Source organism: Notolepis coatsorum (genome assembly GCF_963971535.1).
Source record: "Notolepis coatsorum genome assembly, chromosome: 4".
NCBI lineage: Eukaryota > Metazoa > Chordata > Actinopteri > Aulopiformes > Paralepididae > Notolepis > Notolepis coatsorum.
Window position 1 is genome coordinate 117,921,734 of NC_140168.1, and position 19,618 is coordinate 117,941,351.

Here is a 19,618-nt window from a genome sequence, read left to right on the forward strand (position 1 = left end):
CTCGCAGCCTTGTCCCTCGCAGCCCCCTCAGCCAATTCACTATACACCTCCTTCCAGTCCAGACCTTCCAATCCCAGATGTTGAACCGCTATCCTAACGATCATCTTCACCATCGCTGTTTTACCCTTAGCCTCTGCCATACCAGTAACTACCCCTGCCACGAAGGCCACAATACCTAATTTCTCCTCCCTTCCCCTCTCTCTTTCCACCTGCTCTACCCTCACTGCCAAATGCCCTCCTTCAACCCCCTGCACCCTTTCTTGGCTACCCTGTCCCACCCTGCTAACCGCCCCAGCATACGTCAACTTACCCTCCCTTCTCTCTCTCCGATCCGCGACCTCCTTCATCATCACCTCGCACCCCCTAAACGCTACACTATGCTCCCCACCACAACTACAGCACTTCGGCTTCACTCCCTCTCCACACTCCCCATATTCATGTTCCCCGCCACACCTAGCGCACCTCAGCCCCTTCCTACACGTGGTAGCTATATGGCCAAACTCCTGGCACCTATAGCACCTAAGAGGATTATGAACAAATGCCCTAACCCTATACATCCTACGCCCTACAAACACCTCCCTAGGAACAACCCCACCCTCAAACGGAGAATTGTTGAATATATATAGATACACAAATGTTCTAGAATGTTTGGTTATGACATCATACTGTGACATCACAAATGTTCTAGAATGTTTGATTATGTTTGACATACATGACTACATCACAGAGGTCACAGGGACGGAGTATGATTTCTGTTCTGGTTTATATATCCTGGGGGATCCCTGCAGTCTTAGCCATATCGCAAAGCCCCTAGCTGATTGGATACAGACTAGTATAATGATAGGCAAACAGATCATAATGAGAGGCTGGAAGGCACCAGAAGGCCCGTCATTCCGAGAGTGGAGTGGAGAACTGGGTAGGGTAGCTGCCTATGAGAAAATATCCTTTAGTTTAGGAGAGAAAGGAGACAAATATATTAGCAAATGGGGGAAATATTTGCAATTTCACTTACTATAAAAGGAGGAGGGGCACACTTGTCCAAGACAGCGACGATGCACATGTGTATAGAATACCTGACAAATGCACCATGTTTATGTAGACAAGAATGGCTCTATGTTTGAATGTAGATTTATTTTTTCGTTTGGTGTTTCCTTTCTGTTTTGGTACTACTTCCCATTATATTCTCGGCTTAGTCTAATTTATCTTTCTATTTTTTATTTTTTATTTATTTTTTGTTATGGTAGAATTTTTCGTTTGTTTAGGTTTACTTATTCTAATGTCTTTATTTTTTATTTTTATTTTTATTTTTTTCTGTCTTCCCCCCCATATGGGGGGTATCAGTGTAACCTAGACGTTAGGGGTCCAGGTGTCTGTTGTCCTTCAGGACTGACCCATGCTGATGCAAAATATGTCATTCATTGTATTGTCCTGAAGTACTGTGTGCAAAAAGAAAAAATATGCAATAAAGTATAAGTCATAAAATAGAATGTTTGATTATGACATACTGTGACATCACAAATGTTCTAGAATGTTCTATTATGACAAATAAGACGGTTCAATGACAATATTCCTAATGCCGTTTCAATGTAAGGTTATAAAAATAAACATATAAACATTCATATAATACAATAACCTAAATATATAGCTTTGGCTCCTCTACAGGTACCTTAGTGGTGTAGTGTATCTTTTTTTTTTTGATCACATTTTTTTTATTATTATTTACATGAAAACAAAACAACACAATAACCACAATAACAATACACAGAACTTCACAGGGAAATAACAGAAACAATAATAATACAGAAATAACAAATTATAAAGACAAAAAAGAAAACAGAGTACAACCTTTTAAAATTTAAAGGGGTACTATCTAATAAATGGCCTTTCCCAGTATTCAGCACCGTTTCCCGGCCGTGTGGCCCTATATTAATAAAACGTATATCTCTAATTCTCAAAAAGGCCCATTCTTCCAATTCACCTCACAACATTCACCCTCACCGAGCTGAGTCATCACAAAATGTGCATATCAGTGATGTCAGAGATTTCCCAGCTGCATAGCAATGTGGCAGAAGCCACCGGGTCACACAGTGGTTGGAGCCCAGCCTCAAAACGGCCTAAGGTCCTGAGGTAGAAAAACGCCGCTTTTGAGTACACGACTAGAAAAACAAAACAATGAACCTTCTTGAAAACAAAAACCTACAGAGGTGTTCCCTAGACTCACAGGAACCGTGTAAAAGTGTCCAAATAGTGAAGAAATAGCTAAATAGTTCCCCCCCAATAAAATCCCCAGTTATAGTCAAGAGAACAACACAAAAGACAAGACAGACAAGACATTTCCTCCTCCCCCTCCCACGAGACCGCCGGACTCCCCCGAACAAGCACCCCAACCCCCGCTCAGCCGCACACGGCGGTCCTGACCTTCTCAGCTGCTGCGAACCACAGGTCAATCCCAGCCTGCCCCACCCCAATCACCCGCGCCGTGGATATCTCAAGATAAATCACATCCAACAGTGTTAGGGGGCTTTCACACTCAGCCTTTTGTACCGAATCACCGTCCCGGAGCACGGGGGGCAGTGTTCTCACTCACCACTTTTGTGGTGCGAAACGGCGCTGAATCGTTTCACCCCCCCGCTGAACGGGACCAGCTGGCAGAGGTGGTCTCGGGGTCGGTCCCGGGAGAACGGGGGGTGTGGCTTTGCGAGCTTGTACCTTTTCACGGGCGTGGCGCCTGGTGCTGACATAACGTCATAAATTTTGTTTGCCATTGCTATGTCTATAACATTGTTCAAATGCATTTATTTCTATTAGACCAGTGGTGCCCAACAAGTCGGCCGTGGTCGACCAGTAGATCGCTCAAAACGCTCAAAAGCGGACTCTACAACACCATCCATTCGTGATAAAATATAACTTCATATTTATTGGCAATTTGTTCATTTTATATCAACATCCAGAGTCCGCAGTCGTGTTAAGACATTCCCGTTTACATTTTCGGTCGACCAGTAGATCAATGACATTCAATATAATCGATGCGAGTTACTAGTATGTTGCAGTAACGTTAGCGTTAGCCGTTAGCTTAGCGTTATTGTTAACGCTGCAAAACGATCAAAAGCGGACTCTACAACAGAGTTCCATTCGTGAGAAAATGGGGGTGGGTTATATTGACAAGGCTTGACAACAGAGGTTCAAATATAACTTCATATTTATTAGTTATTTGTATCTTTATATCAACATCCATTCTCCAGTCTCCGTGTGAACACTTCCTGTGTTTACATTTCGAGCGTGACATCATCGACTACGGCAAGCTTACAAGCTCAAAACGCAAACCGTAAACAAAACCCAGAGCGCACCCAGAATGAAGTGTGTACACAAACTAGAGGGGGGAGAGGGGGGGGGGAGAGTTCGGATCAGATCTCGGTACGGGAAGAACGGAACGAAATAGAAACGAATAGAGTGAGTGAGAAAGGGCCCTTAGGGACCAGTTAATCACTGTGAGCTTCTCAGGCTCCTTCCACCTCAATGCTATTAGCTTCTTCGCTGCTGTGACGCCCGCTAGGACAACCCTTTTTAGTTGTACGGACGCGGGTATGGTGTAGTGTATCTTGTAGACCAGGCCCATTGCAAGTTGCTGTACTCTGTCGTCTACTCTAAGCCATCCTAGGTTGTCAAAGTGGGCAGGGGTAAGGTGGGTTCTTGGAGTAAGGTCCAGCAGTAGTCTGACCAGTTTGTTTTGAGATGTTTGTAATTTAGTTTTTAGTGCCTTTGAGGTGCTTTGGTACCATGAGGTGCAAGCATAGTCGTAGTACCCTTGAATGAGTGCTCCTGCCAGAGTCTTCAGGGTATTCTTGTTTACCAGAGAGGAGATCCGGTACAAGAATCTAGTTCTTTGGTTGACTTTTTTGATTACATTGGATGCCATTTTGTCACAGGAAAGATTTGCCTCTAGGATGGAACCCAGGTATGTAATTTCATCTTTCCTTGTGACAATATTGTCACCCACTGTAACTGAGAAGCCGATGAGTAACCACTGTAACCGATGAGAATGGACTCTGTTTTACCCAGGTGTAATGGTAGTTTGTTATCAGCGAGCCAGGTAGGTGCAGTTTCTGCCGAGTTCCGAGGGTTTTTTCAACCTGTAACTTGTTCTTGTCAGAGACCAGCAGGGCTGAGTCATCCGCAAACAGGAACAAGTTGCAGTCACAAGCTGACGACATGTCATTTGCATAAATTAGGAACAGTAACGGTCCTAGTATGCTTCCTTGTGGAACACCACAGCACACGTGGAGGGGGGGGGGGGGGGGGTAGAGTACCGTTTACCTCCACCATCTGTTCTCTCCCCTCCAGGTAGGATTGCATCCAGCTCGCTGATAGACTATCAAAACCAATTGCTTTTAGCTTGTCAATCAGAATGGAGTGATTGACAGTGTCGAAGGCCTTTTGTAGGTCCAGCATGCAATGGCGATTCTAGGAATTTTTTAGGGGGGGCATGAGCTAGTATGGGGGGGGCACCAAAAATAAAATAATAAAAAAAAACGTAAGTAAAATTTTATATATATATTTTTTACATGCATTTAAAAAAAATGTATAGCTACATATGACCGGTAAGTATAAAGGAAGTTGGGTTTATCTAGACAGGTAGCCTAATTGTAGCAGGTAAGGTATAAATGTAAGTATATTAGGTTACATTATTTTACCAATAGCAGATCAGACAACTCTTCAGCCATTGGGGTTAATAGAAAATATTTTATTGGCACCACTGCCGTACAAGTCTTTTTTTTTCACATGAAAGACACAACAACACAATAATACACAAGACATCACAGGACAGAAACGTATTGCAATAATGACAAGACAATAGAGATAAAATAGAATAAATAAAATTAAAACTGAAATAAAAATGTAATTATATTGATAGACATTACAAAAGAGATTCCTAATTACAACAATAATTGTTCACCCAAGGGCTGTCTAACCAACCTAAAACATGTTAGCCAGTGTAGTGCTGTACAAGTATTTTAAAGTGTTTTATCACTCAATAAATTTAATTAATAATAAACTCAATTAATTGTATCACTCTATCAAGTTGCCCCATGGGCCATGGCATGAAATTATTCATTCATATTAATTCAAGTATTTGCATGTGAGTGAAAGGTACATGCATCGTTTCAAATATTGTACTGCCACCAACTGGTTACAAATCAAACAAAGTATTTTAAACAAGTGTTTTCTCACTCAATTATCAAGTTGCCCCATGACATGAAAGGGATTCAAGTATTTGCATGAATGCAAGGTACACATTGGTTAATACATAATATTGTATTGCCTCCACTGCTGTCAGACCAGAGTCTGTGCCAGAACCAATCTAACAGGGGGCATATGGTAACAGCGGGGGGCATACATTCCCATTCAAGAACTCAAACAGTGACATAAAATATAGGCTTCAGAAAACGAATTTCCCGTAAACCAACACACACATTTCAAAACATGAGTGCGCATAAGAGATAAGACAGTCTCTCTCTCTCTCTCTCTCTCTCTCTCTCTCTCTCTCTCTCACACACAAACACACTCGCACACACACACTGAGTAGCACCGTGTCAGAGCATCAGTGAAACGAAACCACAAGTGACAAGCCTACGCATATTTAAGTAGGTACAGTACAACTATCACCATTGCCATCAATAAATATATGATAGCCATATAATAAATATACAAGGCTGGGCTTAACAAGTCAAAGTATTCTTAATAATAATAGCCCGACATAAATGGCACAGGCATTCCCTATTTAATAACAATTGACTCCTTATTGCACAACAACCTATCAGATACCCTGGATGGGAAAAGAAAGGCATACATACATTGGGGGATGTCTTCGATGACCATGGTTTCCGCAGTTATCAAGATATATTCAACAAATTTAACCTCACCAGTTCCACTTATTTCTTCTATCTACAAATAAGAGCAGCTTTGAAGGCTCACAGAGTCCCATTAGATGTTCCACTTGAGCACCACAGATTTCACAAATTCTTTTATGACAAGGAGACGTCGAGAGGTTTTGTCTCTGACTTTTATCGCCACTTACTTACGTCCTCATATAAGGTCCTTCCCCTAGACTCTGTTTGGAGGAAGGATATCCCAAACTTGGAAGCAGATTTTGATTGGGATGTAGTCTGGGAAAATGTTCGGCTTTCATCACGTAACCCAGATCACCAACAGATTAATCTTAACTTTGTTCATAGGACTTACCTGACCCCTAGACGATTGCACTTAATGGGTCTCAGACCGGACTCTCTATGCTCCTTGTGTTCAAGCGATGCTATTGGTACATATATGCATATGTATTGGGAATGCCCTCCTGTCAAAACTTTCTGGGAAAATGTCACCACTCTATTATCAGAATTTTTGTCTCTGACCATACCGATACTGCCTTCTGTATTGTTGTTGAATGATGTTTCTCAGTTATCGACCTCTGTACATGTAAAGAGACTAATTTTGGCGGGTCTTATGGCTGCCAAAAAGTTGATAGCGTCACGCTGGATTCAACCGGATAAAATGTGCCGGAAGGTATGGATTCTCACCTATCTCGATGTGATTTATCTAGAGATATCCACTGCACGAATTTTAGGTGTTAACGAAGCCAGCATTGCAATATGGGTAGCTGTGGTGGATAAGATAAAGGAACACAGATAAATTAGGAATTTCCTGGTGCTGAATGAAGTAGTGGATGTATAGTCATGCATTAAAGCATTCCGTCTCCAGACGGATTTCCGTCAATTTGATTGGGGAGATCAGTCAATTTGATTCGCGGTCTGACGGAATTGGCTACCTGGTATAATATGATTTGTAGATGCATACACATTTAAACAAAATTGAGCCAATCAGAGGCGCCAAATATGAAGAAAAAAAATCGCGCCGCGCCAAGCAGAGTCATCACTCAGCGACTCGAGAGACAGGACGCTGCTCGCTCCGGAGGCTCGCTCCGCGGTTGCAGCTGCAGTCTATTGGGCGAGTTACACATTTGCGAGGTCTGAGAAGTCTGTCCACCACATGGCAGGGTAACAAGATAGTCATGTAAAATAATTAAAAACTGCGTGTTTTGGTTTAACGAGTCGCCTTTTTTGCAGCCTCGCGCGTCAAGTCAACTCTGCTTGTTGACCTACGTCACAGCCACCACGCTGCTTGCACTCGCTGCTATACCGATTAGCTAACGTTAGCTTAATAGCGTCGGTTAAATGGAAGGAGTAAGCCGGCCACTAAAAAGAGAACCCACCGCGGGGTTCTCAGATGAAAAGGATGAGCGGGACCACCTAACAAAAGAAAGTTTAGAGAGGAGAGGACGTTTGAAGAGACTGGCTAGGCAGCGCTACTGGGGGCTGTAGTGGTGAGTTGTTAACTTGTTCCGTGTGCCGCAACGATGTCAAAAACAGAAACACTTGTCATTGTCGTGTTACTTCACAGTACAATATGTGAGTCCCCTGCTGTGGTTGTGAGTATAAGTTTATTAGCCCCTCAATGTACAGTTTTGCTTGTATATACAGTGTGCCCCCCCCCCCCCCCCCCCAACCACCTCCAATGTAGATTACCCAGTATGGTTGTCAATATCCCAGTGTACCCAACCCCCCCCCCCACCCAACCTCCTCCAATGTACAGTTTCTACGTCAAATGTATATACTCCCTTTTCCTGACTCCTTCTGTATCACAAACAGTACTGTATTTGCAAATCTGGTATGTCATAAATGTATAGATGTAGCTGTACTGACTATCTGTATGTCATGTATGTCATATATGTCCAGATGAATTGAAAATGGGGGACCCTGATGTAAACAAGACGAAAGTCTTTCTCTGGTCTGCATCCCCTTAACAATTGTGTGTATTGAGCTGTACTGTATTGTACCCATTCTGCAATCTGTTAATAAAGTTTTCAATCAATCAATCAATCAGCTTAACTCCGTAGCAACATCACACAGGTGTATCTGTAGACAGTCTCCTCCCCACCATATATTCTCTCCCCACCGTATATCTTTTTTCTACCATCCCCTCCTAATGTACGGTCTCCTCCCCATCATATGTATATAATCTGTTAGGATCTATGGGTAACTACTGTATATTTCTCTCCCACCCACCCCCTCCTAATGTACAGTCTCCTCCCCATCATATCATGTATATAATCTCTGTTAGGATCTATGGGTAACAGTACTGTATATTTTCTCCCACCCACCCACCCCCTCCTAATGTACAGTCTCCTCCCCATCATATGTATAATCTCTGTCAGGATATATGGGTAACATTACTGTATATTTGCATATCGTATATGTCACAAATGTAACAGTACTATATACCTGTAGACTGTAGTATGTCCCTATGCCATAAATGTCACTATGAATTGAAAATGGGGGACCCTGATGATGTAAACAAGACAAACGTCTTTCTCTGGTCTGCATCCCCTTAACAATTGTGTGTATTGAGCCATACTGTATTGTACCCATTCTGCAATCTGTTAAATATTGATTGATTGATTGAACATTTTATTAACAGAATTGCAGAATGGGTACAATAGAGTACGGCTCAATACACACAATTGTTAAGGGGATGCAGACCAGAGAAATACTTTTGTCTTGTTTACATCAGGGTCCCCCATTTTCAATTCATCATAACATATATGACACACATGACATACAGATAGACAATACTGCTACATCTATACATTTATGACATACCAGATTTACAAATCGACGTCGTCAGACCACTGTGGGACAGACATGGTGGTCGGAGGCTGTCTCTTAATGAGAGGCGTGTATGTGGATACAAGCCTCACAAGGTTGTGGTCTGACTGGCCGAGGGGGGGCAGGGAAGTCGCACTGAAAGCCTCCTTCACATTAACATACAGGAGGTCCAGAGTTTTGTCTCCCCTGGTTTTGCAGGTGACATACTGGGTGAAGTTTGTCAGGGTCTTGTTCAGTCTGACATGGTTGAAGTCCCCATTGATAAAAATAAATGCATCCGGGTGTTTTGTCTGAAGCGCCGCGACGGTGGAGTGTATGACGTCACTCGCCTGCGCCGCCGCCGCGCTGGGTGGGATGTAAACAGTTAGAGCCAGGACGTGTGTTATTTCTCGCGGTACCTTGACTTACAGGTATAGTACTGTTACATTTGTCACATATATGATAAGCAAATATATACAAACGGTGGGGAGGAGACTGTCCATTGTTGTTGTGGCATAATTGCTAAACGTGTTTAGTCCCTTGTTTGTATGATAACAAGACGTTTAGTTCATGGTTCAAAGTAATGGGAAAAGGGTGCTAGCTCGCCATCAATCAGAAGCTAGCCACAAGACTTGCATTCACGCTCTCCAGCACACAGCCTCCCTGCCTGGCACAACAACCACAACAGTAGGGTCTATAGTCAGTCAGGACAGTAGGCTCTACAAGTAGGCTCCCTTAAAACACTAACGCTATTAAAAAAAATAGTGGAGATTAAAATAAGAATATGACTTGGCCTGAAAAAAAGTTCAGTCAGGAGATTTTTTTTGCTTTAATCCCTGTGTATAGTCCAAGTGGGGGTCCTGAGGGGGGAGAGGGGGGGGTGAAGAACGAGCAAGAGCCCATGTATTGTATTGTATTTATTATTTTTATGTCTTTTAATCTTTTAATCTACTTTGATTCTGATTTAATTACTGGACTATCATTATTGTTATTATTATTTCTGTTATTGTCCTGTGATTTATCGTTGATTATTACTGTTATTGTATTGTTTGTCTTGTTTTATGTAAAAAAAGGGAAAATAAAAAACATTTGGCCAAAAAAATATATAATAATAGCCTGAGGCTGGGCTTAACAAGTCAAAAGTATTCTTAATAAATTATAGCCCGAGGCTGGGCTTAACAAGTCAAAGTATTCTTAATAATAAATTATAGCCTGAGGCTGGGCTTAACAAGTCAAAGTATTCTTAATAATAATAGCCTGAGGCTGGGCTTAACAAGTCAAAGTATTCTTAATAATAAATTATAGCCTGAGGCTGGGCTTAACAAGTCAAAGTATTCTTAATAATAATAGCCTGAGGCTGGGCTTAACAAGTCAAAGTATTCTTAATAATAATAGCCTGAGGCTGGGCTTAACAAGTCAAAGTATTCTTAATAAATTATAGCCCGAGGCTGGGCTTAACAAGTCAAAGTATTCTTAATAATAAATTATAGCCTGAGGCTGGGCTTAACAAGTCAAAGTATTCTTAATAATAATAGCCTGAGGCTGGGCTTAACAAGTCAAAGTATTCTTAAACCTTTACCAGCCAAGTAACCATTTTTGGCCACTTCCCCATACAATATATTTAGCCAGGTGGGAGAGGGGGGGATCTTTAATCTATGAAAAAAAACTTCTTCCAGCCAATCAGCACAGGTCAGGCTATGACACAAATATTGTCACCATCCCATCTGACCAATCAGGATAGACCCTGGGGATCTGCAACTTCCTTCTTTTCACCACAGCAAAAGAAAATCACATTTTTGCACCTGCTTCTACTCTTCAAAATCCATTATTTCCTCAACAAGTCATGGTGAATTGATAATATTTACAAATTTTTGCAGTTGAACAATCATTGTAAAGGATGGGATAGGTGTTTTTTGCATAGGATTAGTGAAATCAGGATTTGTTGTTAGCTAAAAAGTGGTGAAGCCATAAACAGTCATATGCCCCTTCAGGTGAATTGACATAGTGTCCATTTTTAGACATATGCCCGATGCATCTAGTCAGTCACACTTAGGGTATTACTACTACCATGTAGTGCCATGTAGTACCCTGTAGTGCCATGTAGTACTCTGTAGTACCATGTAGTACCCTGTATTTCCCTGTGTAACTGTAGTACCCTGTAGTACCCTGTAGTACCATGTAGTATCATGTAGTACCATGTAGTATCATGTAGTACCATGTATTACCCTGTAGTACCATGTAGTTATATAGTTTTGTCCGCTATTCTTCTTTGGGCCTTTATCGGCTACTGTTGCCATGGCAAGGCAAATTCAAGAAAACTCCCAATACATTTTATTATTTATTTTATGTTATGAATCAGCCTGCCAAGTTTCATAGATATGCCCCCTAAGGAAAAATATGCCCCATAGCCCCCACATTTTTAGGGTACTGGTCGAGGGCCTGTTCACAGACACTTCGGGTAACCTTAATTTACAGGGGGATTTTTTTAGTTTATTATTTATTGTAGATAACTTTTGAAATAGCACCAAAATAACATTCTAGAGTTGAAATTGTGAATTTCCAGGTATTTCAAGAAGTGACCGGTAAAGGGTTAATAATAATAAGGGCCAAGGCTGGCTTAAATTAAACATTATGACTTACCATTCTTGTCCGCGTCCTCCTGATATGTCCCTCCACCTCGGTCTCACCTTGACGTTGAATCAACCACGCCACGCGGGCACTTCTCTATGGTTCCATAGAAACGTCTGTCCTGGCTGTGCCCGTCCGGTATAACGTTGATTCCAAAAAGGATGTCCCAGTTATTGATCGCCATCTGGTAGATCGATATGTCCATTGGCTGATGCTATATTCCTTTACTGCATACTGAATTCAGCGTCGCAATAACTAAGTATTCCATGGGGCTGGGGGCAGCCCTGGTGCTGCTAGCTTCTTCCCCCCACGAGGCCCTGCTGTGGGCTGGGGGCAGCCCTGGTGCTGCTAGCTTCTTCCCCCCACGAGGCCCTGCTGTGGGCTGGGGGCAGCCCTGGTGCTGCTAGCTTCTTCCCCCCACGAGGCCCTGCTGTGGGCTGGGGGCAGCCCTGGTGCTGCTAGCTTCTTCCCCCACGAGGCCCTGCTGTGGGCTGGGGGCAGCCCTGGTGCTGCTAGCTTCTTCCCCCCACGAGGCCCTGCTGTGGGCTGGGGGCAGCCCTGGTGCTGCTAGCTTCTTCCCCCCGCGAGGCCCTGCTGTAAGTATTCCATGGGGCTGGGGGCAGCCCTGGTGCTGCTAGCTTCTTCCCCCACGAGGCCCTGCTGTGAGTATTCCATGGGGCTGGGGGCAGCCCTGGTGCTGCTAGCTTCTTCCCCCACGAGGCCCTGCTGTGGGCTGGGGGCAGCCCTGGTGCTGCTAGCTTCTTCCCCCCACGAGGCCCTGCTGTAAGTATTCCATGGGGCTGGGGGCAGCCCTGGTGCTGCTAGCTTCTTCCCCCCACGAGGCCCTGCTGTGGCTGTGGCTGCTTCGGTTGGGTCGCTGTTTTTTGTGATAAATGTATCCAACAAGATACAAGATACAAGAGTTTTATTTGTCACGGCATACAGGTATACAGTGAAATGCGGGGGGTCTCGCCCGCAACGATGTGCAATAGTACAAGTAATAATAATAAGAGTCCAACCAATAGAACCTCTCATCGAGTTATTGAACACTTCTTTTTTCTTTGCCTTCTTTCGTTGTAAATTACCGGAGCCAAATTTCCACCCTTTATTGCGTTCTCTCGTCGACATTGTGTTAAAAAAAATGTTGCACCACTCTGACTCAGTCATCCACCTCACTCTACACACCTGTGAGTGACCACCACTGCCACCAGTCCACGTGCCATCGCTTAATGGCAGCTTTTTAAATGCTTGCCGCTTCAGATAGATGACGCACGCATCACGCTGCCTGTCGCAGGCATAGTGAGGAGTCTAATGTGAAATATATAAGCATGGATGTAAGTCACATTAGACACCTGTAAGCAAAACTAGATTTTCGATCTGTGATGGAGAGTGATTGTTAACATTATATTTATTTTTATTTGTATATAAGAAATTAAAAATAATAATAATAATAAAAAAATAATAAAAATCTGGGGTGGCACCTCAGGGGCACCTGAGATTTCAGGGGGTGCACGTGCCCCTGGTGCCCCAGTGGTCAAATCGCCACTGCCAGCATGACCATGCCGCAGTATTTGCCCACGTCCACCTCTTGTTTGATGTGGTTGTTTAAATAGAGAAGGCATGTGTCAGTGGAGTGGGATGTTCTGAAGCCAGATTGGAATTCGTAGATTAGATTTTTTTTCCGCTGGGTACTTTTCGACCTTATCGTCCCGTTCCTTTATTAAACTGGATGTAACAAATATTGTTCTTATTTAGTCTGGGGCTGTTAGTGGTACCCGTTTGCTTTTTGAATTGACCCTCTGATGAACCGTAACATCAACCCATCCATCTACACTCACTCCACACACGTCCGCATGCACACACTCACCTTAACACTCACTTTAGACACTTTAAACACTTTAGCACTACATCATATTTATCTATTTATTAAAGAGATTTGCACTTCATCCATACCTCATTTGCATTTTGCTCCTTATTTGTAATCTTTTATTTTTTTAAGTTTTTGTACCTCATTGTCTGCATTTTGTACCTCAGCTCATTGTCTGCATTTTTACTTCATTGTACTTAGGTTGCACTTTAGTTTGTGTATTGTATAGTGTTGGGACTTATTCCTCTTTTACTTACTTTTTTTTTTACTGTATGAAGCACATTCTCAGGGGCTCATGCAGAGCCAAGCATTTCATTGTAATGTACATGTACTTTATACGTGACAAATAAAAGCAAACTTGAACTTGAACTTGACCCCCTCCCCTAGGAAGCTGGAGATGTGGCTGTCTCTTGGAGGATTTCATGAGCGAGGACACGAGTGGGAGACGGACAGGCGGATCTACAACAGCCACATTATTATTGACCATAAAGGTATTATCAGCTAAACAGTATCAGTGTCTTGGTCTCTTTCTCAGACACTTGAAGAATGGTGTTTAAAAAAAAATCGTTTCTATTTTATTTTATATGCTCATGTCTGTCTCTACTCAGGCACACACACACACACATGTAAACACTTGCACATTGTCTTTACTCCAACAGGTGATATAGTATCGGTGTACAGGAAGTCCCATCTATTTGACGTGGAGCTTCCAGGGAGGGGTGTGTCCCTCAAAGAGAGCGCGTTCACTGTTCCTGGACCCTCTCTCATGCCCCCCGTCCAGACTCCCGTTGGCAAGGTCTCGCTGCGTTTACCCTGTTCATAATGTATTATCATAAGCGTAGAATTAGAATGAAATATGAAATATAGTCTCAGCTGTCCATGTACTGGTTTGGTGTTGTGTCAAAATAGATTTTTACTAAGTGGAGAAAGTTGTCTTTGGCCTCGCCTCAATAATGTGCCTAAAATGTAGTTAGATTCATTGCCTCTCTACCCTTGCCATTTTATTATTTGTGTTCCAGGTGGGATTAGGCATCTGTTATGACCTGAGATTCCCTGAGTTGTCATTGGCTCTGCAGAGACAAGGGGCAGAGATCCTGACCTATCCATCAGCCTTCACCATGGCAACAGGAGCTGCTCATTGGGAGGTGCGATCAGTTACAATAAGAGAACATAGATACTGTTTTTCCTCCTACTTAGGCTAATCATGAATTCATGACTTGGCAGCATTTCCACAACTGCTTTAATTATCATGTTATTTTCCTTAGGTTGTGGTTAATCTGAACGATTACAGGATTACTATAAAATAGAGCACAGGGGGCGACTGGGTAGTGTAGAGGTCAAAGCACTCACCTACCACAGCTGAGACTTGGGTTCAATTCCCGGCAGCGGTACCTCCGGTTTCGGCAGTCGTCCCAAGTTGTCAGTGTTCGTGGGTGGGATGCCGGTGGGGTATGAGTCCTGGTCGCTGCAACAGCGACTCCTACTGCACATTACGCTCTCCCAGTGAAACTCCTTGCTGTCGGTTGAAACAGTAGGGCAGCATGTGGTTGAAACAGTAGGGCAGCATGTGGTAGTCTACACCATCCCCAGACCGACGGTAGGGCAGCATGTGGTAGTCTACACCCTCCCCAGACCGACAGTAGGGCAGCATGTGGTAGTCTACACCATCCCCAGACCGACAGTAGGGCAGCATGTGGTAGTCTACACCATCCCCAGACCGACAGTAGGGCAGCATGTGGTAGTCTACACCCTCCCCAGACCGACAGTAGGGCAGCATGTGGTAGTCTAGACCCTCCCCAGACCGATAGTAGTGCAGCATGTAGTAGTCTACACCTTCCCCAGACCGATAGTATGGCAGCGCAACGACCAGGAGGGAATTTGCATAATGAAAGAATTGGGGGATGAGAGAAAAGTTAAAAGCAAAGCGGCCTATTCTCGGTCCTCACTACACAATGGTGGAACAAACTTCCCACACTGTCACGACAACTGAAACCCGGACAATTTTCCGACGTTGACTAAAAACACACCTAAACAATATCTAAAAAAAAATTTTATGGAGTACCTTACTACTATGCTAGTATACTTATACCTATCATGCTAATATGTCTATACTACTATGCACTCAGAGTGTAATACTCAAGTTCGATACTATTTGACGAACAATGCCACTGGTCCGTAGTTGCCAGACATGTCCTGCTGACTTGTTGTTCACACTTTGTAAGTCGCTTTGGATAAGACTTACAAAGTGACTAAATGTAACTAAAGGTGAAAAGGCAAAGAAAAAGAAAGATGGAGCACAGAGTACAAACCCAGCATTTCACAAGCACTGGGTGCAACCAAGCCTTGCTATATTGAACAACACTTCAAACACGGACAACAGCAAAAACTGAATTTCCCGCTCATTGATTGCAGGTGCTGCTCCGCGCCCGAGCCGTCGAGACCCAGTGCTTTGTCTTGGCGGCAGCACAGGTGGGTCGGCACCACGAGAAGCGCTCGTCATACGGCCACGCCCTGGCGGTGGACCCCTGGGGGACGGTGCTGGGGGACTGTGGAGGGGAGAGGACGGGCATGTCCCTGGTGGAGATCGACCTGGACAAACTCAGGGAAACCAGGACAAACATGCCCGTCCAGCAGCACCGCAGACCGACTGAGTTCTACTACAGTCTGGAGCGCGGAACCTGAGCAAGATGGTGGTTGGATTTCTTTCAGATGTTTAGTGGGAGAGAAAATGTGTCTTTTTGCCGGATTGGTGTATTTGTGTTTATGAGGCTGCCGGGTTAAATATAATTTCTTTCACTCATTGTCTGGTGTGAAGGGAAGGGCAGGACTAAGAGGGAAACAATGAAACATTAATAGGCTGAAAACAACAGATGATGGAAGACCAGAAACATCAACTGATGATCTCAGAGAGACGAGTTACAATATATATATTTTTAATATTGATAATCAAACATGGTTATCGACTTTGAGTCCTGAGCTGTGTGAGAATTAGATCTGTCAATTGTCTTTATTCCTACTGTTCTTGCTACCATCATATTTGACTGTTAAAGCGTATTTTAAGTGAAATAAACGTAATACACGTATCTCCAATTAATAGATGATAACTGTTTTGTAGATCCCAATAAGGATAATTGTCTCAGTTGCAGGTAAGTGGTCCCGCAGTAATGTATTTAAGTGCAGTTACTCATTATGAACAGTAGATGGTGGTGCTGATTAATACGAATGTAAGAAATCAGGAGTTTGTTAAATTTGTAGTTGTCTGTTATTGTACTGATTGATTGATTGTATTAACAGATTGCAGAATGGGTACAATACAGTACAGCTCAATACACAATTGTTAAGGGCATGCAGACCAGATAAAGACTTTTGTCTTGTTTACATCAGGGTCCCCCATTTTCAATGCATCATAACATATATGACATACAGATAGACAGTGCTACATCTATACATAGGTTGCTACAAAGCATGTCATCTAACAGTGAAGTTAGAGGTTATTTGATTGATTGAAAACTTTATTAACAGTGAAATGACAGTTGTAACTCCTTCCAAGCACTGCAGACACAAGTGGTTTCCTTTCGACGGGTTTATTAAAGGCTTGGTCCTCCAATCCACCGTGAAAACTTAAACAGAGACACACGTTGCGTCAGGTCAACACAAACAATAATATACACGGTATGAAAACAACACATCAGAAAAGCAAAATACAAACAAACATTAAATACCTCGTTGGCTGCATGCTACATAAAAAAGGGGTCTTGTTCTTCTGTTCTTGGTAACAGTCTTAGTGGTACACTACACATAGTGGTACACTCTTTAGAATCTAGAGAGCCTGTACAACTCGTCTCTGACCATTCCTGCCGCTTGCTCGCAGGTGTCTTAATGAGTCCCAGTCTCCGACCATCCCTGCCGCTTGCTCGCAGGTGTCTTAATGAGTCCCAGTCTCCGACCATCCCTGCCGCTTGCTCGCAGGTGTCTTAATCAGACCCAAATGTAAAAACACAACAGCAGCCTAACGGGACACCATATATGACCAGACGTCAAAATGAATATATTATAAATTGTAGCAAATTAAATAATAAAGAAAATAAGAAATGAAACATAAATACATTCTCAAATATTACACTTACAAACTGAAATATCATATAAATGATGAAACCATATAATGGCCACAGTTACAACAGTGTCCTTTTGAAGGAGAGGGAGGTTCTACAATGAATGGCATCTAACAACACTTCCCGTGATTTATATTTTGTTTCACAATGAGTCATGACCAACCAATTACATAATCCAACATTGTGTAAGCAACTAACACATTCCACGTGACTATCGTTTTTGAATTAGTCGTTATGGCGATATCAATACATCCATTCATAAAGAGAAAGACTTTCGTCTTGTTTACATCAGGGTCCCCCATTTTCAATGCATCATAACATATATGACATACAGATAGACAGTGCTACATCTATACATAGGTTGCTACAAAGCATGTCATCTAACAGTGAAGTTAGCGGTTGTTATTTGATTGATTGATTGAACATTTTATTAACAGTGAAATGACTGTCCTTTTGAAGGAGAGGGAGGTTCTACAACGAATGACATCTAGCAACACACTTCCCACGATTTATATTTTGTTTCACAATGAGTCATGACCAACCAATTACATAATCCAACATTGTGTAAGCAATTAACACATTCCACGTGACTTTATCGTTTTTGAATGAGTTGTTTTGACGCTATCAATACATCCATTCATAAAGATTATTGTCCGCCATCTTGGTTTCATTCCTAAAAACACGAACGGCGGAGTGATTCAGAAACAAAGTAATTCGGTTGTGGGCGGGTTCTGGGATCACGTGGAGTGTGTTATGAGAAATAACAACGTCTGAAAGAAGTGTTTCAGCCAATCAGAATCAAGAAATGTGCATGCCATTGTATAACGTTACTTACTCCATAATTCCAGACTCAGTTAGTCTGCACCTTTTAACATGTAACAAATGAATGCTGATCTATATAATTTAGCTATAACAATTATTAGGTAATGGTCTACATCTAAATGGAATAGTTTATAATTTCCCTGATGCCCAAATCAAATGAACATACAACGAAATACAATGCAATGCTGATGAATTTTAGAAGAAAAAAGAATTGCGCTATCTATCGTTTGGGGCCCAGTGTTGTCCCATGGCAATTTATTCTAACCATCTGATTGCAGTGACTTGATGAATAATTAAAACGTATTTTTTTTAGCTGCTTATCCTTTCTGGCTGTGTCAAGCCAATTAAAATTACGAATTCTACGTCCGGTCTGAAATTGACTAGAAATAAAAATCACAATTCCATTACACAAGTCTTTCTGAGTGAAATGTGTTAACTACAGTTAAAAAGAAAGCAAATTAATGATGAAATGTCTATGACACACACACACACATCTCTTCCATAGCCATCTGTTCCTCCCTCCCCAACACCCTGGACTCCCTGCAATTTGCATACCGCCCCAACAGGTCCATAGCCCATGTGCTGCACACGGCAGCATCACACCTGGACAAGAGGCAGGGGAACTATGTGAGAATGAACATACCCGTGAACTTTGGAAATTACTCAACAACCAACTAGGCTGCAGTAAAAAACTACATCAACATAAAGACAGAAAACACCCTCACCACAGACAAACTGGAGGTGGCCAATTACTTAAACATTTTCTTTACAAACATAGCCACAACACTGGTTAATAAACTACCCTCCCACTCAGGGCATTTTGGGGTAGAGCACATCCTAGCCTTCTACAAAAACCTAGGGGTCCGCAAAGACGACTTCAAACTCAAAATGGTAACAACAGATGAGGTGCTCAAAAAACTGAGCGCCCTTCAACCTAACAAGGCCACTGGCGCCTCAAGGCCACTGAGCGCCCCTCCAAATTCCTCAGAGACTCAGCAGCCGCCATCACCCTAGTCATCACCCACATAATAAACCTCTCCATAAAACAGGGATACGTCCCCAAAGACTTCAAAATTGCGAGTGACACCAATGCACAAAAAGGCAGCAAATTAGACCCAGGCAACTACCGCCCTGTTTCTATTCTTACCTCCATCTCGAAAGTCATGGAAAAAATAGTCTACGAACAGGTTGAAAAGTACCTCACAGGGAAAAAAGCGAATCTACGAATTCCAATCTGGCTTCAGAACATCCCACTCCACTGACACATGCTTTCTCTATTTGAACGACCACATCAAACAAGAGGTGGACGCGGGCAAATACTGCGGCATGGTCATGCTGGACCTCCAAAAGGCTTTCAACACTGTCAATCACTCCATTCTGATTGACAAGCTAAAAGCAATTGGTTTTGATAGTTCATCCGTGAGCTGAATGCAATCCTACCTGGAGGGGAGAGAACAGATGGTGGAGGTAAACGGTACACTATCCTCCCCCCT

General features: G+C 42.8%; 1 protein-coding gene across 1 annotated transcript in view; it reads left to right on the forward strand.

Annotated features, from left to right (window-relative positions):
* Window positions 1-16,281, forward strand: part of nit1 (nitrilase 1) — a 27,876-nt gene extending 11,595 nt beyond the window's left edge. The window contains exons 4-7 of the mRNA XM_084312404.1: window positions 13,579-13,682; window positions 13,851-13,987; window positions 14,211-14,336; window positions 15,604-16,281. Of these exons, the coding sequence (XP_084168530.1) occupies window positions 13,579-13,682; window positions 13,851-13,987; window positions 14,211-14,336; window positions 15,604-15,873 (637 nt within the window). The 3' untranslated portion in view covers window positions 15,874-16,281. The remainder of the gene's footprint in view (window positions 1-13,578; window positions 13,683-13,850; window positions 13,988-14,210; window positions 14,337-15,603) is intronic.
* Window positions 16,282-19,618: the final 3,337 nt, after the last annotated feature.